This window comes from Poromitra crassiceps, assembly GCF_964638095.1.
Source record: "Poromitra crassiceps genome assembly, chromosome: 5".
NCBI lineage: Eukaryota > Metazoa > Chordata > Actinopteri > Beryciformes > Melamphaidae > Poromitra > Poromitra crassiceps.
In genome coordinates this window covers 44,901,698-44,929,370 of record NC_139642.1, presented here as the reverse complement: position 1 = coordinate 44,929,370, position 27,673 = coordinate 44,901,698, and the positions used below count along the sequence as shown (strand labels likewise).

Below are 27,673 nucleotides of genomic sequence, written 5' to 3'. Positions count from 1 at the left end.
GTGGTGGGTGCATGCCTGCAACTGCATTTGTTTAGTATCTCAATGGCTCTGTTGACACCGACAGAGATCAACGATTATACTAACATGTAGCCCACACAATAAAGTAGGCCGGCCCATCACCAAAACAAGTGCAGTGCCAAGCAGCCAAAACTTACACTTGAAAACATTAATGATGGGACTTGAGCTTTATTTCATGCTGTATTCGTGCTAACAAAACAAGCATAACAAAAGGTGAATGGACCACAGATGTAATACCAGCTAATAAAGTCAAAGTATATCCCTTATTAATGAGGCAAGTAATCTGTATGCACAGCATAGAAAAATACATCCATTATTGTAAATACATAGCAAATATTTATTTATAAAAGTACAAAACTTTACACTGAATTTACATGGACTTTTCATACTAAACAATTTCACATGATCATGAATTGTCAACCAGTGAATACAAGTCTAACAAGGAGCTAATGATCGTCATTAAAATGAGCTGCAAATATTTTGGCTATTCTTGCAGTCTCTTTCTTCGTGGATGCGGCCGATATATCAGGCCTCGGCCTCGGAGCTCGTTGATAGGGAATGCTGTGCATCGCAGAGCGAGATTCCTGGGAAGAACAAACAGAAAATACAACACAAGTCAATTATGTAACATTTGAAATCATGCCCGCAAAGGGTTTCCGAAAGCAGCATATGAGGAGGCCTTTACAGTTGAAGTTGTGACTGATAATAGTTTAACAGAGTTCTTTCTTTGAAAAAGACAGAATACACTCACTGTATGATCAAATATTTGCCTCAAAACAAACAAGCACACTCATCAGTCAAATGAGACGTAATTAGCTGCTGAAGGTGTGTGGTATGCGTTAGTCATTTCTCAAACAGAGCAAGCCTTTCTTTGGCAAATATATAGACATACAAGTAATCACAATAGACAATAGGCTCTGAGCCAGGCGTGCCACGTGTCATTCTGCAGTACACGGAGTACAGTACAATCTTCAGATCAACAACGAGTGACTAGCTTGAACTGGTTCTTCAAAGGAGCCTGCAAATATGTTCCCAGCAAAGCCGCCGCCCACCTCTCTGACCACATGACCCACGGCTGTATCTCCACACACCACCTTGAAATAGGATCCAGCAATGCCGGTGTGACGCGCAGGCATGCCTTCCATCTCTACAGCTGTCAAGGTGTTAACCCGGCTGAACTGTACTATGATGACTATTCTAAAGGAAAGCATACGTGACGTTACTTTGCTTCTTCAATTTTGCAGCATATTAACAAATTCAATACTTCTACTCCTTTTTTCTCTCTCTCTCTTTGCGTCCCCCTCTCCACAGGTACTGTAGATTGAAGTACAGGTTCAGTTACAGAACAGAGCAGCATCTCAGCTCAAACACGCAGAGCAAATGTTTGCCATCATGGCTCCAACTGCAGCCAAGCCTTCTAGCTGAACGACAACGTCCCAACTCGCTACACCACCCTGCTGCCTCACAACGTTTTCACTTTTATTTCTTCACACCGCTACCCTATGTTTAACTCATGACACACTAAAAAACAACAACACCACCAACAACAACACGTCACCTTTTTTCACTCCCAAAAAAGTGCCACGCCTTTCTAAGAGTCTGGCTAAACTTTATCCTGCTAGCCATAGCCGGACATTTCTCGCTCATACTGAGCATTAGCTAATGCTCAGTATGAGTGAGAAGCGCCCGGCTAGCAGGGTAAGGCTATACTGTGCTACAGTTTGGTGTCAGCAGGAAATGCCAGTGACCGGGGCCTCCTCTGTTACGTCCAGGGTTAATAGTCGGGGCAAAAGAGGCACCTCAGACCTTTACTTACGTCACAGCAGTGCTCTAAATAGAGGGTACTGGCTAAGCCTGGAGCAGAAGGTGACAAATGGAAAGCACATTTCACAGTGAGGTAACACAAAGACAATACAATACAAACTGGGGCTGCTCCATTTACACTGAATTAGAGAATTGACTGTGGGTAGACACGTTTTTTTTTTTACATCCAAATGCAAACAGATATGCCAGAAAACCAGATAATGTCCCCATGATCCTAGAATATCACCCCGATCAGTCTTATAGTATACACAAAGTCTGACTCTAATTCACTACTAATGAAAGCTCTGTGTGTCCAAGATAACATAATTATTTTTTATTTTAGGGCGAATTTCCTTTCAACATTACTAGGCATGGCACAGATTTAAAATTAGTCCATAAGTCAGATTCTGTTAGTGGGCCTCCCTATATTTACGGAGCAGAAATACTCAAGTTGGTACGCAGTGTCACTATTCTTCACTGGCCGCTGTTCAACATGCATCAAGTGAGGCCTAACGGTACAAAGCGACCTGGGGGAGAGTGTGAAGCCAGAAGTGGGTTTGGTGACAAATACTCACCGGGTCACTGTAGGGCTGGGAGAAGGCAGGAGCTAAACGTAGGACTCTCATAGATGCCTCCAGTTTGTGATGGGGGAGGAAGAAATTGGGGACCTCCAGGGGAACAGAGCTTAATACAAGTGTTAAAGAAATCTAATCAAACACAGCAAAGCAAACACTCAGCTGATAAGAACAAATCCTGATGTGACAGAGAGGCAAGACAACGTCAAAACACTGATAAAGGATACAGTTGGGACTGTGTGTCTTGATTAGGCAGTGAACATGCAGTCTCTGTGACCCTGGTGTGCTGCGGGTTGGGTAATAAGATCTGAGGCTCGTTTTCAGAGTGAGCAGTACTGTCTTTAGCCCCTTCTCCCTCTGTGTCCGAAATGCATCCTACTGATCCATTAGATAGGGAAGAGTCAAAGTATTGGCTTTCCTCTAGACTGGTACATCTGTGTTGTGCTCTAGGGCTCTGATCTTGCAGATTACTGGTGTGTGATCCTAACCGCCTGTTCCACTCTGCATCTTCTTGGGTTAGTTCAGGGTAACGGCTGGCCGGCGACTCCTGTGGTGCCTCCAGCTTCTCCTGAGAATCCAGGTCTGGGTCTGACAGGATGCTGGTCCAGGGACTGGTTTTGTCCGTTAGAGATGTCACCTCATTTAGATGCCTAGGCTTCACTACAACCTCCGTACCTTCGTAATCTTCATCATCGTCATCTTCTTCCTCGTCCTTTCTGCAAGCGGTTCCTTCTCGCTCTTCATCCTCGGACACAGCGGTGGCTCCGTGCTGGTGCCGGTACTCTTCGTCCTCTGCCTGGGCTTCCTCAGACATGCTGGGCAGCAGTGAGGGCAGAGGAGACATGTTTTTGAGAAGAGAGTCTGAAGCTCTTTGTGGACTGGAGACAGTCTCGGCGAAAGTGCCACAGTTCATGGGTAGGGGGTTGTCGTCTCCATTGTGGGGAGTCGGTGAGCTGCTCTGGGGGTTAGAGGTCATCGTCTCCAGGCGGTGTCCTTCTAGGCCTAGGTGAAGGGATCAGTGAAGAGTTAAAGCAGCATTTCTCTTTAGTAAAACATGATTTTATTTTCCTTAAGATTCCTTAAGATTCATTTTTGTTTCAGGCAAGTCCTGAAATTTGCTACTTCAGGTATCTGCAGTGATATTTTGTGGTCTTGGTGGTGACTTATGTTCTGATCCTAGGTCAAAGGTTATCATACTGTAGTGTACACCAACGTAACCAGTGTCCAAAATTAATGTAGAAGGAGACTCTTGCGCTTCAGCCCCTCCACAAAGAGAGGTTAGTGCTCTCAGAACAGGACAATATTAACAAGAACAGTTCAATGGGTAAACCCAAAGAGGATCCTAGAGCACTCGATTCACTCGAAAATTAATAATTAAAGGTGCAGTGACTAACGTTTCAACACACACAGCCTCTTCATTAGAGTCAATCAGAGTCCTTTGACTCTGTTTGACTCATTGTAATCTCTGTAATATTAGCAGATGGACAGTGCTTATCTTCTCTATATGTTTCAAGCACAGAGAAATATTGGTTTGTCTGCTTGCAGAAACCCCGCCCCGCCAGCTGGTATGAGGCATTAATGCTCGTTAAGGCTCTTGATGTGATTCACCGTGGAATGTGCGCATACAGAAAAAACCATGAAAACAAGGTAAAGGCTGCCCATCTGCATTTATTACCAACATTGTAATGATACAAAGCAGGTTGAAAATCGCCAACCCCTTCCTTTAACAAAGAGCATGAACAGTTTCCCTATGTCTCATTGAAGTTGTGTGTTCAGACGCTGCATTCGCTACCCAGCTAATCTAGTCTTGTCTAGTTTAACTTGTTTGTCTTTGTCTTGAATTTTTTTCTTGTTGTTGGCCTCAGACCTAGCCTGATATTCAGACTGAATCGTCAACTCATCAACTCCACAACTGTGGAGTGGGCGTGGCTTCGAAGGTCTGGAGCTAGGCTACCTCACACCTGGTATGTGTCACCAAATGTGAATAATGTTATGTTCCAAGAAACGTTGTGCTTGTCAATCAATCATCCAGACTGTAGACGTTCAGATGCTATCACCTTGTGTAAAGCAGCTTAACCAGCAGCCAGTCAGGAACCAGTTTCTTACAGAGCCATTGCTTTGATTGGCTCATGGAAGAAAGTTTACAGTGGTCAGTAGGGACAAATAATGTATATAACCAAATCATTGTGGCAGGTGACCCTGATTTTTTTCATACACCAAAAACACATTTTCCCAGGATTTGGTGCTTGGCGGGTGGCATTTCGGACCGTTATCAGTGACAATAATTGGGAGGACCCCCGTGGAAGATGAGCTCACCACTAATGAGATTGTTGCCCTCTCTGACCAGATGGTTGGACTTTAGAAGTTGGCATGTGTCTGTCCACCAGTCCTGGTGTTCCACTGGCTTGGCATGACAGCTCTGATCACTCGTAGATGGGAATGTGGGAGTTGATAGCTTATGGCTGAAGTATGTCTGGATGTTGTCAAGCTCGCTGAGATTTTTCCTGGAAACACAAGGGGGAGGGGGAGAGCAGAGTCCTCATCAAAGCACAGGTTTATTGTCAGGATTTGAACAGCAAACAGTTTACAAAGCCACAATGTGTCAGTCAAGTCAAGTGTCTATTTTTTAACAATTAAAACCTGAGAGCTGAGAACAGGACCGAGCTGGAAGGATGGTTATCAGCGGCACTGCTGTTACAAACAGAATGAGCAGCTGCTTGCTCCTGCAGAGTCTGGTGGTAAAGACGTACACCGTCCATGTGTTCACAATGGCGGTCACTCTCACTGGACCTGGGACTACGGTAAACATCACAAATAAATACAGTAGTGGTTATGCAAGATAATTTAAAGGAACACTGTCAATTTTCAACCAGCTTTGTATCATTACAAAATCAGTAGTATATCAGAAAACTGTAAACAGTTTAGCAGACATTCATTTAGTTTGACAGTTATTGAGTGTTGATTTGAGTTAAGTTGTGGACCAGTGATGTCATTCATGAACAACCTAGGTCCACAACTTCTCTCAAATCAACTCTCAATAACTGTCAAACTAAATGAATGACCCCAAAACAGTTTACAGTTTTCGGATCTACTACTGATTTTGTAATAATACAAAACTGGATGAAAATCGTTGCCGTGTTTCTTTAAGTATGTGTATACATACGTTAAATAACACCTAAATGAAAATGTGTGAATAACACAGTTTTAGAAACCTTTCAGAGAGTAGCGTCTCAGTCTGGTCAGGTGATGTGATCTTCTGCTCAAGAAAGCGACTGATGTGAGAAGGAAAGCTGCTGTATGAGGCAGTGGTATGGTATAAAGCCTGTTAATGAAAACACATTCACTGTTATCTCTTACAAAATGAGACAGTTTTCTGTGATACGTTGTTCAAAATGAGATCAGTAGGACAACATGGCATATGTGAATACAGTTCTCACCGGTGAGTTTTTGGAGGCCTCTTCATTCACAGCTTTTCTCTGCCCCCGGAGCTCCTGAACCCCCTTCAGGGGAGAGATGGACACTTTGAGCTGGCCTTGACACTGGCTACTGAAGTCTGTGATGTTGTACCAGCCACACACTGACTGCAACCCAGACAGCAAGGGGGACAGGTCTACAGAGGCAAAGCCAATCACCCTCTCCATGTCTAAAGGAACAAAACGGCACAAAAAAACTAAGAAATATATCAAACAAAATCAACAAAACATTCATCATAAAGTGAAACTCCATCACTGTACAGTACCTCCTTTATGCCAGACTTTGAACACAAGAGTTTGTTGCGGATCTACCAGTAGCTGATTTGAAAGCCTGTAATTTTAAAACAACACATTACACCGACAATGTTTAATAAGCATCAGTAGTTTCATTTGTATTGAAAGCTTGCAGCTCTTGTCTGTGACATGACCTGCACTCGTGGTGGTGGTCCCACACGGGGCAGTCAGTGTTGTCTATGACTGCAGTGGAGACTGCTTCAGCAGAGTCGGCGGTGATGTAGGACACACAGCAGCATGGCATTGCTGCATTGCGCTCAGCTAGAGGACAGCCTGACAGAGAAAGATCTCACACACATCAGATTACTGCACATACACAATGAACAGTAAAGAAGCATAGATTTCAGGTCACAAGCTCACCTTTCAGACTGAGGTGCATGGCGCTGTCCACTGTGATGGTCACAGGGAAGGACTCCTCCACGCTCATCTCTGTGCGCTGCAAATCTGCAAGGTCTGGACCCGTGGAGGATTTGTTCTCATGCCTGCTTTGTGTGCATGCTTGTTTGGATGTGGTGGTGGGTGAGGGGCCTCGATCTACTTCCTCTTCCTCTCCTGATAAGAGCTCCCCCTGGCTGTCAGCTCCAGCAGAGGGCCCCCCAGGAAGACAACCTGTGCTCAGGGTGATGTGCACCCTGAGGGCCGCACCATGCAGATCTGTTGCCGAGCGTCTGAACAGCGGGTACACTCCTGTGAGACCAAAAACAAAGCTGTAATTGACCTCAAATACAGTAACACAGCCATGATTTTACTAAAGCAATAATAATCAATTACTTTTTTTAATGTAATTAATCATATCATACCACTGATAGTCAGCTTGTGCTTGGACCTGTTGGTAAGAGAGGACAGATCGACAAACGCTGACCCCACCAGTTGGTCTGTGTCATGAGGCCTCTGCATCTTGTCCTTCCTAAAGGCAACCCACACCTGAATCTCCAACCTCTCCTCTCTGAGATACCACATCAATGGCTGGCTGCTCCGGAGCATCACAGTCCGAGTGCTTTGGAAAGCTACCGTGGCCTGGCCCTCCTCCCCACCCTCCTCTGCCGATGGGTGTTTCATCTGGGAGCAGAAAGCCTCTTGATCGTAGAACTTGTATCTGAAGTAGCAGTAGGTGGAGCGCTGCAGCTCACTGTGGCCTGGCAGGAGCAGGCAGTGGACAGGTATCCATGCTCTGGGCATGGAAAACATCAGAGACACTGTCCTCGTGCTCTCCTCCCAGGCCTCTTCATCATCCTGCTGTTCCAAGTCTTTCTGGCCCATTTCCCAACCCAAGCCTTGGGCAGCTTTAACGACCCTCTCCTTGTCTGCATGGTGAGCAAAGTTGATGGAGATCTGGAGGCCCCCAACCAAGACGTGATGGTCCTGAGAGGGACCCAGGTCCTGAGGTGCATACACTCCAAACCAGCCAGATAGACCTTGGAGTTTAGAGGAGGTAGACAGTGAGTGCATGCTGACTGTGTGATCAAATGAAATCTCTATTCTACTCACAGTCATTAGAAATGCATACCTGTTCTTTTATGGATGAGATCAGCCAAAGGAATTTTCACTGTGCCCAGCATTGTGTCCTTAGATTTAGGAGTGTCCATCACTATGATAAATAGCACAAAACAATTATTTTAATTATGACAATAACAATTATAATTATTAGTATTACAATATTACAATTGTATTAATTGCAGATAGGTACTGTAGATATTGCATAGATATTTCATCTGTAATTTGAGGCTGTTGTTTCTAAATCACAATCTTTTAAATCAAGCATAAAGAAAAGCATAGCCTGGAAACTAAAACCGTTTTTTTCCTCTTCGATTCGTAAACTGATTTGTTATACAGTAGAGTCACCTGAGCATGAGGATATAATGTGAAGTTGTAGAAAGTCTGTTTAATGCTTGAAATCAGTGTAAACGATAGGCATATTTAGAAGAAAACTGAGTTACTAGCATACACGATTTTAAAAACACGATTTCAGAAGGAAGCGCGGCTGGTGAAATATGTCCTCTGCATTTGACCCATCCAGGCTTGTCCTTTCCTCCAGGGGGCAGGCCAGGAGCAGTGGTTGCTTTTTCTTTCCAGCGCCCAGGGACCATCATTGGACCACTTCAGATGTTGTCGTCACTGGTCGGATGACAATCTTCTGCATGTCTTTAGTGGGGGGGTATGTACGGAGGGACCCCCTGGGGGGTACGGGGAGAACATGCAAACTCCACACAGAAAGGCCCTTTCAACGAGATAGCCCACCTGGGCAGTAGGCACTGAAGATATGGGGGGGTCACAACTCCAGCGCCCACAGCGTCCCAAGCGAGAATCGAACTCAGGACCTTCTAGCTGTGAGGCGACAGCGCTACCGACTGCGCCACCATACCCCGCATACTTCCCCATTTCCTGGAACAACGCAAACAGGATTTGTGACAAGGCTATGCCCCTGCCGCAGTTAAAAACCAGAAAGGTAAAACTAATTTGCAATCCAGGTATACATACATTTGTTCAGAATAACCAACTGACTTTGTTAACGTGACGTGTTCACCTCAATTTGGTCAATATTTTGACCAGCTAGGTCAATGCTGCTACACTGGAAGAATCTGCTTTGAATATAATGTAGTGCCGTATGTTCATCTGCTGTCAAGGAGTGTGTCCTGTACCTATAGTATGTCAGTCCGGTACTGTATACAGTAACTGTCTTTTAATGTGTCAGTACCACTTGACCAAGTCAAATATTTGGGCATGAAAAAAGTTGTCATTGGACACAGAAATTATGTCCTGCTGAATTTTACATCCATCTATCTATCTATCTATCTATCTATCTATCTATCTATCTATCTATCTTTTTTCTTTTCTTATTTTGATATTGTCGCAAATGGTGCCACCATCGCCCAAGATATAATAAGCTCTCTTAAAGTGCAGACCTTTGCGACTGTCTCTGTTCCAGATGGTGAAGATAGCTGAGGCCTCCTCCAGCAGCTCGGCGAGGCTGCAGGTCTCTCCGCTGCTCCTCTGAACTTGCAGGTCACAGGGAACCTCCATGTGGTGGTCGAACTCCGGGCAGAAGGTCCTGGCGGCTATGCGGGTGCACCTCCTCTCACTCTCAGGCAAGAAGGAGAGCTGGACTGTAACGTACGCATTCACTCCAACTTCAGCATAGTACTGGAATCTTTCATCTTGCTCTGATAATAACCTGCAAGAGAGAAGCAGAAGCAAACTGGCAAGTCAGGGTAATGTTTATAAGCATTAGAAAACACCTTCAATTACAATATTCTTACACTGTAATCCATAAGGAAGCAATGAGAAAAATATCAAGTACAATCCTATTCATTATCATTCAAATTATTTTTTTAAACTTTCTAACCCAATTTTGGATTTTCCCAATAGAATTTTTGGTTTTTAATGTTTTTTCTTTACACTTAAAAAGTCAAATATGGTAAGAATAGAGGTGGAACAGCCAAGGTGATTAACCTTGATTGCATATTAGCTGTCATTTCTTTGCCATGCACTCGGTAGTCATGCAACTTATCGTATAATAGGAGATATTAAAGACAGGCTAGAAAGTGTTATCAGACAGCTCAGTGCAGTGGTGATGTACCTTGCTGCTGCTTGCAGACCAGACGCTCGATGCAGCTGAACCACCAGAGTCACAACACGAGCAGCCACACCCCTGCCCATCTGTCCTTCAGGGCTCCTGGGCCGGTGCTTATACTGAACGCACACATCTAACAAGCCTAAGAAATGAAAAAAGTTTCAAAGCATTACATCTGCTATGTGTTTATTTTACACCGTTATCCCAGTGTGTGTGTGTGTGTGCGTGTACCTGAGGGCTGAGGCTGATACGCTGGGGGACCATCAGTCCTGTGGCTGGAGCATCTCTGGATGCTCTTGTCAAGCTCGCTTAGACTTTTCCTGGAAACACAAGGGGGGGAAGCAGAATCCTCCTCAAAGCACAGGTTTATTGTCAGGATTTGAACAGCAAACAGTTTACAAAGCCACAAATGTCAGTCAACTGTCTATTTTTTTAACAAATAATACCTGAGAGCTGAGAATAGGACTGAGCTGGAAGGATGGATATCAGCGACACTGCTGTTACAAACAGAATGAGCAGCTGCTTGCTCCTGCAGAGTCTGGTGGTAAAGAAGTACATTGTCCATGTGTTCACAATGGCGGTCACTCTCACTGGACCTGGGACAATGGTGAACATCACAAATAAATACAGTAGTGGTTATGCAAGATAATTTAAGTATGTGTGTATACATACTTTAAATAACACCTAAATGAAAATATGTGAATAACACGGTTTTAGAAACCTTTCAGAGTCAGGTGATGTGATCTTCTTCTCAAGGAAGCGACTGATATGAGATGGGAAGCTGCTGTATGTGGCAGTGGTATGGTAGCTGAGAGGCAGGGCTTGGAATAAAGCCTGTTAATGAAACACATTCACTGTTATCTCTTACAAAATGAGACTCAGTTTTCTGTGATACGTTGTTCCAAATGAATCAAATGAATCAGTAGGACAACATGGCATGTGAATACAGTTCTCACCGGTGAGTTTTTGGAGGCCTCTTCATTCACAGCTTTTCTCTGCCCCCGGAGCTCCTGAACCCCCTTCAGAGGAGAGATGGACACTTTGAGCTGGCCTTGACACTGGCTACTGAAGTCTGTGATGTTGTACCAGCCACACACTGACGGGAACCCAGACAGCAAGGGGGACAGGTCTACAGAGGCAAAGCCAATCACCCTCTCCATGTCTAAATGAACAAAACAGCACAGAAAAACTAAGAAATATATCAAACAAAATCAACAAAACATTCATCATAAAGTGAAACTCCATCACTGTACAGTACCTCCTTTATGCCAGACTTTGAACACAAGAGTTTGTTGTGGATCTACCAGTAGCTGATTTGAAAGCCTGTAATTTTAAAACAACACGTCAGACTGATCAATGTTTAATAAGCATCAGTAGTTTCATTTGTATTGAAAGCTTGCAGCTCTTGTCTGTGACATGACCTGCACTCGTGGTGGTGGTCCCACACGGGGCAGTCAGTGTTGTCTATGACTGCAGTGGAGACTGCTTCAGCAGAGTCGGCGGTGATGTAGGACACACAGCAGCACGGCATCACTGCAGCTAGAGAACAGCCTGACAGAGAAAGATCTCACACACATCAGATTACTGCACATACACAACGAGCCATAAAGAAGCATAGATTTCAGGTCACAAGCTCACCTTTCAGACTGAGGTGCATGGCCCTGTCCACTGCGATGGTCACAGGGAAGGACTCCTCCACGCTCATCTCTGTGCGCTGTAAATCTGCAAGGTCTGGACCCGTGGAGGATTTGTTCTCATGCTTGCTTTGTGTGCATGCTTGTTTGGATGTGGTGGTGGGTGAGGGGCCTCGATCTACTTCCTCTTCCTCTCCTGATAAGAGCTCCCCCTGGCTGTCAGCTCCAGCAGAGGGCCCCCCAGGAAGACAACCTGTGCTCAGGGTGATGTGCACCCTGAGGGCCGCACCATGCAGATCTGTTGCCGAGCGTCTGAACAGCGGGTACACTCCTGTGAGACCAAAAACAAAGCTGTAATTGACCTCAAATACAGTAACACAGCCATGATTTTACTAAAGCAATAATAATCAATTACTTTTTTTAATGTAATTAATCATATCATACCACTGATAGTCAGCTTGTGCTTGGACCTCTTGGTAAGAGAGGACAGATCGACAAACGCTGACCCCACCAGTCGGTCTGTGTCATGAGGCCTCTGCGTCTTGTCCTTCCTAAAGGCAACCCACACCTGAATCTCCAACCTCTCCTCTCTGAGATACCACATCAATGGCTGGCTGCTCCGGAGCATCACAGTCCGAGTGCTTTGGAAAGCTACCGTGGCCTGGCCCTCCTCCCCACCCTCCTCTGCCGATGGGTGTTTCATCTGGGAGCAGAAAGCCTCTTGATCGTAGAACTTGTATCTGAAGTAGCAGTAGGTGGAGCGCTGCAGCTCACTGTGGCCCGGCAGGAGCAGGCAGTGGACAGGTATCCATGCTCTGGGCATGGAAAACATCAGAGACAGTGTCCCCGTGCTCTCCTCCCAGGCCTCTTCATCATCCTGCTGTTCAAAGTCTTTCTGGCCCATTTCCCAACCCAAGCCGTGGGCAGCTTTAATGACCCTCTCCTTGTCTGCATGGTGGGCAAAGTTGATGGAGATCTGGAGGCCCCCGACCAAGACGTGATGGTCCTGAGAGGGACCGAGGTCCTGAGGTGCATACACTCCAAACCAGCCAGATAGACCTTGGAGTTTAGAGGAGGTAGACAGTGAGTGCATGCTGACTGTGTGATCAAATTAAATCTCTATTCTACTCACACAGTCATTAGAAATGCATACCTGTTCTTTTATGGATGAGATCAGCCAAAGGAATTTTCACTGTGCCCAGCATTGTGTCCTTAGATTTAGGAGTGTCCATCACTATGATAAATAGCACAACACAATTATTTTAAATATGACAACAAAAATATAATTATTGCAATATTACAATAGGTACTGTAGATGTTGCATAGATATTTCATCCGTAATTTTAGGCTGTTGTTTCTAAATCACAATATTTTAAACCAAGGGGAGTAGCATACTTCTCCATTTCTTGGAACAACCCAAACAGGATTTGTGACAAGGCTATGCAGCAGCTAAAAACCAGAAAGGTCAAACTAATTTGCAATCCAGATATCCATCTTGGGCCCAGTAGTTCAAAACTTTTAATCTCAATCAGATCCGATCAGATTTTGAAATCCCATTTTCTATGATCCAGGATCAGACAACTCCAGATCCAGATTTTGTCCCAGTATTTCAAAGCAATTCAGGATAGGATCACCCTGATCCAGTTTCAGACTTTTCAAGATTACTAGATCCTGAATATCAGTGCTTTAATCCTACCGATCTCCATCTAGTGCAGTGGTTCTCAACTGGTGTAGCCTCAGGACCCACTATTTTCCTTGTCATGAAGTCGCGACCCAAATTTCAGATTTTTTTTAAACCACTCAAATTTATTGCACAAAAAATAGCGCATTAATTTAATACACAATGCCTTCATGCACTGTTATAAAACTCAAATGAACAAAAAAGTGCAACAGAAGTGCAACTAGGGCTAAAAACCAATTGAAATAAGGCAGACTTGAATTACAGGCCTATATGTTTTTAAATTTAAACAAGTCAAACTGGTCATGCTCAGAAAGTCTTATTTGAACTGTATGAAATATGAAATAAAAGGCAGATTTATCTTGAATTACATGCCTATATGTTTTTAAACAAGTTAATAATAATAATAATAAAACAAGTTGATTGATTGAAACCTACCGTAATCCAGTTTCAATAGTCTGAATTTAACTAATATGACATAAAAAGGAATCACAGGAGGCTATATGCTTTTTTTAGTTAAACTGGGGCCATGCTAATCCAGTTTCAATAATCTGAATTGAACTAAAATGAAATATGAAATGAAAAGGCAGACTTCTCTTGAATTACAGGCAGAGCATATGCTTCAGCTTGTTAAACAAGTAAAACTGGTCAGGCTAATCCAGTTTCAATAATCTGAATTTAATTCAAATGAAATATGAAAAAAAAAAAAAAAAAAAAAAAAAAAAATGGCCAATGTCCGCGACCCAATCAAAACGGCCCCGCGACCCACCTTTGGGTCGCGACCCACCAGTTGAGAAACGCAGATCTAGTGGATATGAAAAATAATACAAGGAAGACAAGAGACCACATTGCAGAGACATCTATAATGTCTAATTATATTTTTAAATACATAAAGGACATAAAATCATAATGGAATTGTAATTAAAAAAAATACTCCCACTAGGGTAACAACAAAAAAACATTAATTCAAAGGCAGCTGGATCATCCAGGCGTGCTTTGAGGAGCTGAATTCTAAGTGAGGTTTCAATTTGCTGAAGCCGGCACAGCTGATGGACTTTTTTTTGTTGAAGATATTTTTTATTTAATCTAAATTACATTTGTGATTGACAATCTTTGTTGTGATACTTTTATGAGCATAAACATTTATGTCATCAACATTTGGTTGAAAACAAAATAGGCCACCACAAACGTGACCAAAAAATTAAATATAAAATGTATTTGCCATGAAGGCTAAAATTGGTCTATTATTTCAGTTAACAAACGTTGCCATCTTATTTAAATTGAAACATATTTTTAAATAAATTGTATAGTAAATTTTGTTCTGGTAATCCACTGGATATCCACCCCTCTGGTGGGATCAAGATAATCCAGTTTTTTGGGATCAAACTGATCCCAATCCTGTGTTGTGGCTTTGAACTACCCGTTTTGAAGATTTGATCCAGATTAAAGCTTGGATTTGATTTACTGATCTGATCGGATATCAAAGTGATCCTAATCCTGTTTTTTGGTTTTGAACTACCCAAAATCCAAATCTGATCCGATCAGATAGGGATTAAAAGTTTTGAACTACTGGGCCCTGGAGCTACTTTGCTGAGAATAACTAACCGACTTTGTTAACTCATACGTGTTCACCTCAATTTGGTCAATATATTTTGACCAGCTAGGTCAATGCTGCTACACTGCAGTGGAACAATCTGCTTTGAATATAATGTAGTGTGAAGTATGTTTATCTGCTGTCAAGCAGTGTGTCCTGTACCTATATACCTGTATGTCAGTCCGGTATTGTATACAGTAACTGTCTTTTAACGTGTCAGTACCAATCGACCAAATCAAATACTTGGGCATGAAAAAAGTTGGGGGGGGGGGGGGGGGGGGGGATTGTCACTGTCCACAGAAATCATGTCTGGCTGAATTTTATTTTTATATTGTGGCAAATGGTTTCACCATCGCCCAAGATATAATAAGCTCTCTTAAAGTGCAGACCTTTGCGACTGTCTCTGTTCCAGATGGTGAAGATAGCTGAGGCCTCCTCCAGCAGCTCGGCGAGGCTGCAGGTCTCTCCACTGCTCCTCTGAACTTGCAGGTCACAGGGAACCTCCATGTGGTGGTCGAACTCCGGGCAGAAGGTCCTGGCGGCTATGCGGGTGCACCTCCTCTCACTCTCAGGCAAGAAGGAGAGCTGGACTGTAACGTACGCATTCACTCCAACTTCAGCATAGTACTGGAATCTTTCATCTTGCTCTGATAATAACCTGCAAGAGAGAAGCAGAAGCAAACTGGCAAGTCAGGGTAATGTTTATAAGCATTAGAAAACACCTTCAAACACCTTCAATTACAATATTCTTACACTGTAATCCATAAGGAAGCAATGAGAAAAATATCAAGTACAATCCTACTCATTATCATTATCATTTAAATTAATTTTTAAAACTTTCTAACCCAATTTTGGATTTTCCCAATAGTATTTTTGGTTTTCTTTACACTCAAAAAGTCAAATATGGTAGGAATAGAGGTGGAACAGCCAAGGTGATTAACCTTCCAAAAAGGAGATTTGTAAATATCAGTTCTAACATGACGCTGCCACATGGGTGGTTTTGTTGCGTGATCTGATCAAGATCTCATGAGAGAATCCAGCTGGCTTGCAATATTATATCAGTTCTATACTGGTGATAAATGTATGTATGCCGGGACTTTACACAGCCATTATTAACATGACTTCATGCTCACTGCTGCCTGTAAGCAAAATTAATGAAATTTACTGCTTTTTACAGAAATACATTTTCACCACTGCAAAGACTGCAAAAATAAATCTGAACACATCTATTAGTTGCAGTTCTTATTTTCTAACATTTATTATTATAATTATGGCTGAAATCAGCTTGTGAAGACATACAGCTTGTTTGCTTGTATGAGGTTTATAGCGCTATAGCTACCTAGCTGGCTGCATACAGCTCACCTACCTTCAGCAAACAATGTCACAGCTTGAAAAATTATTACTTTAAGTGGTGTATCAAACAGTCGCATACTACATCTGACAGTTTTACTAGCTGTGAAAATTAAAGCAGGCAAAAGGAGCAAGTCAATTAGCCATTACTCTCCAGTTTCCAAATCATTAACATGAATAAACTGTAATTAGGGGTCCGTGTGTGTCACAAACCAGAGATTGCATATTAGCCGTTATTTCTTTGCCATGCACTCGGTAGTCATGCAACTTATCGTATAATATTAGATATTAAAGACAGGCTAGAAAGTGTTATCAGACAGCTCAGTGCAGTGGTGATGTACCTTGCTGCTGCTTGCAGACCAGACGCTCGATGCAGCTGAACCACCAGAGTCACAACACGAGCAGCAAGCCCCCTGCCCATCTGTCCTTCAGGTCTCATGGGCCGGTGCTTATACTGAACGCACACATCTAACAAGCCTAAGAAATGAAAACAGTTTCAAAGCATTACATCTGCTATGTGTTTATTTTACACCGTTATCCCAGTGTGTGTGTGTGTGTACCTGAGGGCTGAGGCTGATACGGAGTGGGACCGTCAGTCCTGGGCAGCAGGGGCAGGGAGAACAGCTGAGCCTCATTAGGTTGCTGTCGCTGCATGGTCACCATGGCACACAGCTTGGACAGCGGAAGCATTCCTTTGGCCACAAGCTGATCTCGTACATTTGGATAGTAATATCTGCAAAGACATATTAATCAAGTTTATGAAAGCAGTAAGAATTAAGCAAGAATTTTTGATACAAGTTTTCATCTTTAAAGTCATTCAACCCCCCCCCCCCCCGCATCATCTCTGTTAAAGGTACTGTAATGGTTAGGCACAAAGCCTCTGAGGTCCAGGTTTGGAGTAAATACATTTTGGTTTATAATCAACATTTCAAGTTCCAGTTTTGCAGCTGGGCCAGACAGTAACAACCACTGACCTGCACCACACTTCAAACTGGACCCCCCCTCCACTGGCCAGGCCTCGACTGGAAAGAGAGCTGAGCAGCAGCCTCTGTACAGGGACTCCTTCAGGAGTCAACAGCACATGCGTCTCACTATGGCCAAACATCGGGTCAGGCACACAGAGAGTGGTGGTAGTACGAAACTGCTTTAGGTTCACAGCTGTTGGGGATAAGATACGGGTTAGAACCAGGCAAAGGAAACAAAATAAAGAATTCTCAAGTTTATTTTTCCAATGAAATGGGACTGCCTTACTACTCTCTATAAGGTTTGGGTCCAAATCAGCAGCAGGGTCGCCTTCCTGAGAGGGGAAGGTGTACTGGATGTAGCAGTCAGCCTCTCCCCAGACTGTGGACTGAAGTGGTGTCAGGCCATTCACCTTCTCCACTCTTATCACAAATAGATGCTCTCTCATAGCCTCCTGTGGTGCTGCACTCACCTGAGGAATAAATATATAATAATAATACTTTAAATAAATAAATGAAAATCTGGTGGGCAGAATAAGAGAGAGATGATGGACGGAGTCTGAAATTCTAACTTTGAAATCATATTTGTATTGGGAGAGTCATTACTGACTTTGTTTAGCACTTCCATTTAGTCTATGAACATATTGAGCAAGATCATAAGTCATAAAGCAGGGACATACATGGCACACACTGACACACCCTATCTAAACATCTAGATACTGTACCTACTTGCACAGTTTTCAGAGTAGGGTTTATTTTGTCAGTTGGCAATTTGTTCTGCATTATTATCTCATAGAATTCTGTGAATGTTGTTCCACATGTATTTCCACTGATAGGGGCATGATAGTTGTACTTGTGTGCTGTCTTTCCATAAAATATATGTAGTTGAATTGTCTGAAAACATAAAAAGACTAATGTAGCAGCAATCCCCACAGACCTTTGTTTGTGAATGCGGCTGGTGATCAAGCAGGTGGAGCGGTCTCAGAAGATGAGACGCAGAGCCACATTCTTCATCCCTCATGCGCTGGAGGGCAACTATCTGTTCTGATTGGCCCATAGCCAAAATGACCCTGAGGTTTCCCTTGCAACTACCTGAGAACACATCAATGACTGGCATGTAGCAGTCGACCCCTACAACAGGGTACTGTGCCTGGAGGAGGAGTTGGGTGATGTTTGCATCCCTGGACAGAATAAACAAAGAGATATTGTGTTATTGTACAATACAAAGTTATTGTGAAATATAAGCAGAATCCCAAGCCAAAAGCATCTTATATAATAGAATAGGAATAGAATAGCGATTAGCCTCACTATGGTAGAGTTAATAAAACAGACAAGATGCAATAAAAACATCAATACCCCAAGTGAAGACAAAGGAACATCATCATCCAGTACACATTCAGGTTCATATTTACAAACAAACAACATTGTAAAAAGTGCAATTCCTAGTGAAGAATTGCTTAGAATTTCATGATAAGAATTCAATAAGTTCATGGCTTGCACCATTTGAGGTGAAGGTGTACTGTAGCGCCTCCTAGAGGGCAGGTTATTAAAAATTCAGGGGATGTGTTCTAACCTTGCAAGGCAGCTGGATTCATGTGAGATCATGAGATCAGATCACACAACAAACAAAACCATTTGGCAGCGTCAGGTTAGATGTGTTCTTCTGAACCACAGATATCTTAGTTGTCTTCAACAGTTCTTAATGATGTATTCATTTATGCTCAATGTTATTCATTATTTTCTATTTCTGGATTTTATTAGTTAAGACTTATTTATGTATTAGCAGATTTATTTATTTATTTACTTCTCATTACAGTCAAATAAAAAAAGAATGGTCACACAGCTGTTAATACCTACCTATATTAGATTATGCTGATATTGTTTACCAGAACACATACGAAACACATCTTCAACCCCTCAATGTTACTTACAATAGTCTCTGTATATTTATCCTAAGGTATCCCTATCACACTCATCACTGCTCCATGTAGGAAACTTTGAACTGGTTACTCTTACTGTTGGTTACTGTTGCTCAGCTCTTCCAACATTACCCCTCAATGCGAGAGGACATTACATTACCATTGGCTCCATTTTCAAATGTATTAATTTAAATTTTCCCACTTGAGCCACATGAAATGAGGCTTTGTACAAGACCTCTGAAATATTTTGGTTGGCAGCAATACCAGTTAGCCACACCAGATGATGCTAATCTTGCATAGTATTTTTAAGACATTATTTACTGTCATGAGAACTACTCACCTAAAGGACATGTAGAACTGGTGAAGAGGTAATTTAACGAGGCCGAGGAGACGATCCTGCCCCGAGCTTACTGTCCTCTGCCACACCTCGATCACCATCATGTTATTCTTCATCCTCTCCAGCAGCTTAGTTGTTAAGGCCACGGGTGTTACCTGACACATTGGAAAATATATATATAATTTGGCTCAGTAGATTATTTAACAACCACATGAGACAATGTTGCAGCCTTAGCAGCCTGCAATTATTTATTTATTTTTGGCTCATGAGACTACGGTAATTTCTTTTAGCTAACCTGAGCAAAGTTGAAAGACGGGTTTGCCTGACCCCAGCTGATGACAGATCTCGCAGTCTCATCGGACCAAAAGAGCTTGCAGTTCAAGTAGAGGTTTGGAGCCTGCATGGGCCCACAGTTGAAATTCTTTCCATCTGGCACCATGAGTAAGGCATGCAGGAGGACCGCCGAGTCCTCCTCCACCTGCTGGCAGGATTTGTGAGGAAATGCATGGAAGGTGGGAGGAGGAGACGGACCATTTGAGGCCCTCTGGACTCTGGACATATCCAGCCTGGAGCCTCCTGCATAGCCGGCTGGTAACTCCTCTCTGCCAGTGTCAGCATGCTGAGATCTGGAGCTAGGCTCTCTCTGTGGACTGGATATGATCTGTGAAGGCGTTGCAGCACTGCCAGCCAGATTAGCAGATGAGAAATCTTTGTTGGCTGCAAGTTCTAGTGACACCTGAAAAACACAATTCAATAAATATTCCTCCTATGAAAAACACTAAATAATGGCATAAGTCACTTTTTCAAGTTTTTCAGAAAAACTGAACCAAATACAGAATATATGATATTTATGAATCATTCCACAATTTTTTTATGACAATAGATGACTATTGACATACAAATAACACTGTGTGTCAATTATGTAACATAAAACGATTAGATGACTGATTAGATGACTTAGGCCAATTTACGAACATGCCATTGTGACGGCACAAAAAAAATGACTTAGGCCTGACTTACAGTTGCATTTTATGTCAAGCGTGTGACTTAGGCCATTTTATTTTTGCCTAAGTCCCATTGTCTTTACTTAGGCAAAAATAAAACGGCCTAAGTCACACTCTTGACATACGCCATTGCACTACCAGGTAGGAAGAGCATGATATTTTCAATTAAGGACTTAGGCCATTTTACCAGAGGTGGTCAGCATCATGAAGAGATGATTTAGGCAAAAATATAATTTTCCTCAAAAAGTGACATAGGCCATTATTTTAAGAGGGTGGCGCAATATTGGGTTCGACAACATAAATATCTGGGGAAAACCTATCACCTTGAGAGGGCCAATCGCCTGGGTTTCACAGTTCCCTTCCAGACTCTGTACAGCTAAGACAACAGACTGGCTCAGCTGCTCCCTCTGCAGCAGACAACGCAGCGGGTGAACTGCCTCTCCAACAGGAACAGGCTGCAACAACACAAGTTCAAATTTGTTTATTTATGGTCACTATTTTTCCCGCACAAAGGTATATATGTTAACGATAAAAATAAATACGAAAATAACAAGCGCAAATTCGCAATAGCTGCGAGCACATATGCAAATTTCCAAAATGCCGGAAGGTAAGGTGCAGCCCACCCTACTCTGACGCTGCCACCCTACATTTTTATTTGAAATTTGTCCGCTACCACCAACTGTTAGCCAATTGACATGAACACAAACACACATTAACCTCCATGCCAAATTTCAGCCTCCTAGGGCATCAACTCTGCCCGCTAGGGTGGTGTGGACCAACCAACCAACAGAATGACTTACATATAGAATTTACTGTTTAGAGCTGCTGGTCGCAGCTAAAAAAACACAGACACACAAAACAAAGTAATGAATGAATGAAAACCAAATGCCCTCAAAGAGGCATAGAAAAAAAGATGATGAGAGAAGAAAAGAAATCAAACACCAGTACAACAAACCTAGCCTGATATTCAGACTGAAATCGTCAACGCTCAGCGGCCTAGTATCCTCATCACCATCAGTAAATAAATGGGAGCTGGGGCTCTGTCTGTCTGTCTGTCTGTTTCTTTGTCCCACTGTGATGTCATAAATCCCACTGTGACATCATCAGTGATGTCATAAATCCCACTGACGACATCATCAGTGATGTCGTGAATCTGACATGCGTTTACATGGACCGTTTATTCCCCTTTTCATTCGGAATTAACGTTCAATCCTATTAAAAGTTATCATGTAAACATCTGAAAAAACTTAAATCCGAATGAAAATGGCCAATCCGAATGAAAATTCAATCCGATGTAAGTGGCCGGTTGATTCCGTTTTTTCTTCCGAATGAAACCATTTTGCGTTCATGTATACCCTTTTTTAGGAATTAAGTTCATTCCGGTCTTTCTGCGCATGCTCGCTCCCTTTTTCATCCACTGCTGTCTGGCCTTGCGAGTGGGAAAAGGCAATGGACTGAGGTACAGCGGTTTTCTACTGCCTCCCTTCTCCTCCTCAGCAGACGCAGAATAAGCAGTAGCATATTACTGTCGTGCTGCTGCTTAACACAAACGATCAAAATGAAACAGAAAAGTGCGGTGATAACGTTTTCTTCCATGTTGTTGCTATTCAGTTGGTTCATGAAATCGCTGGGCTGCGTGTCCTCCAGTGTTGCTCCTGGCCAATCCCGGCGCCACAGGGCGTGGTTATTGCTTATCCTATGTGGGGTTAGAAATCACGCAGCGCTGAGAACTCTGCTGAGTGTTTACTTCTGGTAAACGTAATGACGTTAACATCCTGTTTACGTTTATCCAATCAGAAGCCTTCCCAGCCCCAAACCTTACGATGACTCAAAAACATCAGATTAAAGTTTCTTTCATGTAACCACCTTTTCGGAATTAAGATTTTACATGTAAACTCGCAGGAAAAAACTTTACTTCTGAATGATTTCATTCGGAAGTTTTAATTCTGAATTAAAAGTCATCATGTAAACATAGCCATTATCAGTGATGTTGGTCTCATTGGCCACACAACAGCCGAGTTGCAGGCAAGGCCGTGCAGCGGGCGAACTGCCAATGCGAGCTGCAGGGTCAGCTTGGCGAGCTGCAGGACGGGCGAGTCCGCGCAGTGGCCGAGCTTAGGAATCAAGCGCACGAGATGCCCGGGCTTTAGGTGTGACACCAGCGAGAAGCGAGCCCGTGATAGACAGATGGTTCATCCGATCACCTGCCAGGTGTATTTTTTAAGTGCCTGTGCTTTGAAACGGTTTCCCAAGCGACTCGTTCCCTAATGGTTATGTGAAAAGAAAACCATCTGGCAAAGTTCCAACAAGAAAGAAAATCCGATAATTTCAGGTTTTTATGGTAGTGTCTGAAAGCAGTCTTTTCCCAGATCAGATTTAACATGTAATGACTGGAGAATCAGCCAGTCCAGATGCTAGCTAGCACAAGGGAATTGGGCCCAATATCAAAGCCTTGGGTACACCTTTGTACCTTTTGTTTATGCTTCGAAACTCAGAGCAAAAGTCACCCATCATTACAAACTGGCACCAATCACATAAGTAGTTTTTAAACCAATACTGCTTTTAATGTCAATTTCAAGCCTTGTACCCATCTATCCCATGTACCTTCTTTTGGTCGTTCTTCCGGGAGTAAATCCTGAAAACGAGGTCAGTTCCCCACCACTGTTGAATTGCTGCTTCACTGATGTGGACAGGAAACACACAGCGCTGATCGAACTTCACCACTTAAAACACAGAAGAGACTACATCAGATACCTTAATGAAAATTTGCCAAAGGCCAGCTCATATCTTTCAGGGCGAAACCATAGATTTTTGCTCTGACAGGTCTCATAAAAGCTGCCAGTCTGAACACATCATACCTCCTCCTCCTGTGATATTACTGGAGAAGGCTCTGGTCACCTCTCTTGCTGCGGCCTGACCGCAATCACGTCGACTGGAACTGGATGCCACAGGGAACACGTACTCTACAAAATATGAGCTACAAAAAGAGAGGAGACGTCACAGACTCTTGTTATGCAAAATTATAATTTATTTTTAAATTAGATCAAAATAATTGAAAATGTTTTGCCTACCATTTCTTAGCTATTAACGGTCGAGGTGGTTTCCCTCTACCAGAGGTCTTTCTGGGAGTCGTGGTGGTGCTGCCTGCCGGTACAGTCAGGGAGTGGATGGTCACTCTTGCCAGCCGGATCCCACCAAGCACCGTCAGCTGCTCCGCACTCAAGCCAGGGAGAATATCACTGTCGTCTAGAGTCTGCTGATGCTCTGACTTTGAGCTAGAGAGAACCACAATACTTTGACCTTATATCAAATGTTCATGACTGTGTAAGGATAATGTAAAGAAATCTTTACAAATGCTATGATAATGAATATTTGTTTTGTTTGAGACTCACAGTAAATGCAGACCAGTTGCATTTTAAGGTCCTTACACACCGAGCACGTTTTTTTCGTGCGATTAATTCGCACGTCAATAATATTTTCCGAACCTATATCAGTCAATGCAACCGTGCATACCGACGGCGAAGTTTCGCTGAGCGTTATTGCAGTGTTTATTTTTTCGAACCACGTTCGATTTTTCAGAAATTCGCTTCCGACGTGTACACATCTGTGGCTGTGATTGACAGGTGAGTCAAAACTCGCATCGCAATTTCGTGCCGTATATTCGCATCGCTCTTGATGTGTAAGGAACTTTACCCTAATAATTTTGTCACATTTTTCCAATTTTGAGAAGGAAAAAAGAAAGAAAGAAGAATCCAGTTCTGGAAAACAAATTTTCAACTTCCATAACTTTTCCAGTATTTCAATGACCACTGGAAACTTGAAAACTTTGACAATTATTTTGAACACTGCAAAGTAAATGCTAGGACACTAAATAAAATGTAGCCTTTTATTTGCAGTGTGCAGAATTATTTTCTATTTCTAGTTTCAAAGCTGCAGTAGGCAATTATTATTTCATTATAATTTTGGTGGTGGGTCTAACAGAAAACAACCAATCAGGCTTAGCTAGAACGTTAACCAGCCGATCACAGCACACAAATAATGGTCATTCGGGTTCTACTCTCTGCTATGGTTAACATTTCATTGATGTTGTTTAAAACTGCATACTGCTACTACTGAACTATGTTTATTATTCATAGCTGTTTATTCATAATTGTTCAACAATACAATGACGTTTATAAGTCATTTAATGTATCTAATGAAGATAAAACAGCAAATTTGAGAATAACTTACTCTCTAGCAATCTTGGGTCCAGATTGCCTCAGCTGTTTCTCAGCTCCACCTTGGTAGTTCTTCTTTTGTTGACTTTTGCTACTAGATATTATCTTCTCAACCTCCACCTCAGTGTCATCTGGTCTGACATCTGACATCTGAGAGACAAGTACAAAAAATGGTTTGCAAGAACCTCTCGTGAAAAAAATCACTGTTAATGGTTGTGATAGAAGTCAACTGACATTGATATCACACACAAAAGCAACAAGTGGTTTTCTCTGACAATCACAAGGAAACCATCTACTCACAGGGGTTTTGTAGAACAAATTCTCCAATAAGCTCTGATCATATTGCGGGTCATTGAGGTCACTATCTCCACACACACTATGTCCAGACAGAGATTCGGGGGAGGAGCCGTCCCCATCCCAGAGAGGTAGAGGAGATGTGTTTAATCTAATAAAAAAAAGAGGGGGGAAAAAAGAGAGAAGAGAATGGACATGGGAGAAGAAACACACAGCACAATTATTCTTATTCACACTGGCTATAATTTGCTGTGAAGTTTGGAAGTAAATGCTGAAACACATAGCTACCTGCCAAGTAGCAGCTCCACAGCCCTGTTCTCCATGTCAAGGTGACGGTCTGGGCTGAGGCAGTCTGACACTACAGCAGCATGATGAGAGTGCTGGAGGCTTGAGTCAGCATGCAGAATGTTTTGGAGCAACGTCCCACAGGGAGGAGGAGATCGCCTGGAGACATAGGAATATAAGACTTAGAATAATAATACTTTTTTTTTTACACAAATCATGCCATTCTCTCTTGATACACTAACTTGAAGGTTGGCAAGATGTTATCCTTTGGGAGAGGGAGAGGGGTGTCTTTCAGAGCCAGGTCAGAATCCAGGTCACATTTCAAAGCTGAAACCACCATGGCGTTTCTAAGCTTGCTGCCACGCTCTAAAATAACTGAGAAGACAAGAGAAAATGTTGTATTGTTAAAACAGTCAATTTGCTCAATCTATTACTTTTGTGATTAAGTACATCTGATGTGCAGCCATGTTGAAACCAACCTGAGAGGATATCATTGGTTGTCTGACCGTCATGAGGTTCCTGTCTTGAGGGATTCACAGCTGTTTGAGTATAGTGAGATCTGTCTGTTGTTGGCATCTGGTTTTCCAATGACTCTTCCTTGCCTTTGTCTGTCTGGGCACTTTGGAAATATAAATGGTCTTTCCCTCTGAAAATATTATATCAAAATATAAAATCATTACCCTCAGATTTAAACTTGTACATTCTCTGATCTGACAACAAGAAACAGATCTGATTATGAACAGCAACAACACAACTAAACCTTGGTGTGTTTCCGCTGCTGTTCCCCGAGTCTTTCCCACTGCCGACAGAGAGACGTCTGGGCTGAGAGGGAACCGTCAGTGTGGTGACTTGTGGTACTTCAATACTGATATCTGAGGCAGGAACTGAGCTGCTGCTGTCATAGGCATCAGTCAGGGGCTCCAAAGTAAGGGACACCTAAGGTGGTCAAAGGCAAATCTATGTAATATAATATTTAACGTAATATTTATCAATATAATATCTGCTAATTAAGAGTAACTGCATACTGGTTGACAAATGAACACCAGGCAACAACCAAATGCTGATGAACTTTTACTGTAGCTGGTACGTTTGTCTACTTTGCCGCCAGCCACTATTATCATTTGGAGGTCCTATTCTAGAAATGCCTTAAAATGTGCCATTTCCCACTTACCTGTAACTCGCCCAACTTTTCAGATGTTGGAGACAAGAGGGTGTAAAACCCGCTGATGGACTGTGACAGAGAGAGACGAGAGATCCCAGCAACCTGAGCACGTGCGATCGGCAAATGATCCAGCTTTGTCAGAACATCCAGCACCAAAGAGCCCATATCTGTTCATGAATGACAGATGTGTTGCAACTTTTAAAAGCACGTACAGTATGTTTGCATCATAGCAAACGCATACATATTTAAGCCTGCTGAGTTACCTGTCAGGTATGAGGTGAACTGCTTTGGACTACAGCGGATGGGGAAGCGAGCTGTGGTCTTGACGCTCTTCTGTGACACTTGTGATCCATCTCGTGGACAGAAATGTGTCCCGTTGGATGATTCTCCCCACCAGCGCACCCTGACGAATGTTACAGGTGGAGGCTCGTGAACCGTCCATAACACTCTGCTTATTGTCACTTGTAGGAAGCATCTCACCTGGCCCTCGACCAGAGGAGGGAGGCTGGTGGAGGGGGACACATCACTAGGAGCTGCATAAGAGAGTTTTGTTATTATTACACAAATTAAAAGAATGTCAATTTGTTATAGTTCATTTGACAAAAAGGCCCATAAAATACTGTTCACAGCTAACGTAGATAATCATAGTTCATGCCTGTAATGCTTTAAAATGCATCACACTGCATAATAGGGGAAATAAATAGTATTTATTTCCCCTAACTAGGTTATAGGGATTTATTGTGGGTATTTATTAAATACCCACAATAAATCCCTATAACCTAGTTATCCCTTGTACATACTTTCATTTCTATATCATTGAATAAAATATGTGCCATTTTAATTATGTTGGTGATGCAGCACCAACATAATTCAGGGATTATACTGTATGTATGCAGGTTCAATTTTATTGAGTGTGACTTTAAACTCAAGTTTTGTTGGAAAATGTTCTGACACTATTCTGTAACGTTATTTGCAAAAGGCATAACCTACCACATCACCTGAGTGGTGAACATGAACCTAACGTTAACGTACAAGAATTTTATATCTTGTCTGTAATTTTGTAACTTTTAGAAATATTTTTGCTGTAACAGGGCGCCATTGGAAATGAGTTTGTTCTCAAGGACCACCCATGTATAATAAAGGTCAAATAAAAAATAAAAATAAAGGCTACACCATTGACGTTACTGACTTTAACGTTAACGTAACGTTACATACTGAAATCATGAAACTACTGAGCACGGACAAGCACAGAGAAAGAGACAGGGCTTGAGAGAAAGAGGGAGCACCTCAACACAACATTAGCATAGCACAAGATTAGCTAACGTTAGTCAACTAATTAAAGTTAGCTACTAGAATGCAGAGTTTGACAGCTGACGCTAACGTTATCTACAAAACAACTTTAGCTGGCTTGCTAGCAATGAGGTTAGCAATACTAACTGACAACACTTTACCTTTCCTTTTGCTGCTTCCACCTTTGGCAGACTTCTGTTTTCTGCCCTTCAT

General features: G+C 42.6%; 1 protein-coding gene across 1 annotated transcript; it reads right to left on the bottom strand.

Annotated features, from left to right (window-relative positions):
• Positions 1-386: 386 nt before the first annotated feature.
• c2cd3 (C2 domain containing 3 centriole elongation regulator) lies at positions 387-27,673 on the bottom strand (the record flags this gene model as incomplete). Its single annotated transcript, XM_083636692.1, has 44 exons — positions 387-602; positions 2,397-2,505; positions 2,624-3,398; positions 4,713-4,900; positions 5,037-5,192; positions 5,609-5,718; positions 5,834-6,039; positions 6,136-6,200; positions 6,298-6,436; positions 6,524-6,850; positions 6,964-7,578; positions 7,671-7,751; positions 9,067-9,335; positions 9,741-9,876; positions 9,966-10,054; positions 10,181-10,330; positions 10,456-10,568; positions 10,691-10,896; positions 10,993-11,057; positions 11,156-11,285; positions 11,373-11,699; positions 11,813-12,427; positions 12,522-12,602; positions 15,030-15,298; positions 16,332-16,467; positions 16,551-16,723; positions 16,965-17,148; positions 17,242-17,425; positions 17,890-18,133; positions 19,212-19,363; positions 19,504-19,944; positions 20,536-20,667; positions 22,817-22,935; positions 23,071-23,189; positions 23,284-23,487; positions 24,443-24,579; positions 24,730-24,874; positions 25,012-25,167; positions 25,251-25,383; positions 25,488-25,654; positions 25,769-25,944; positions 26,180-26,337; positions 26,434-26,703; positions 27,622-27,673. 44 exons carry the CDS (start codon positions 27,671-27,673, stop codon positions 465-467), a joined length of 8,841 nt encoding a protein of 2,946 aa, XP_083492818.1. The 3' UTR covers positions 387-464.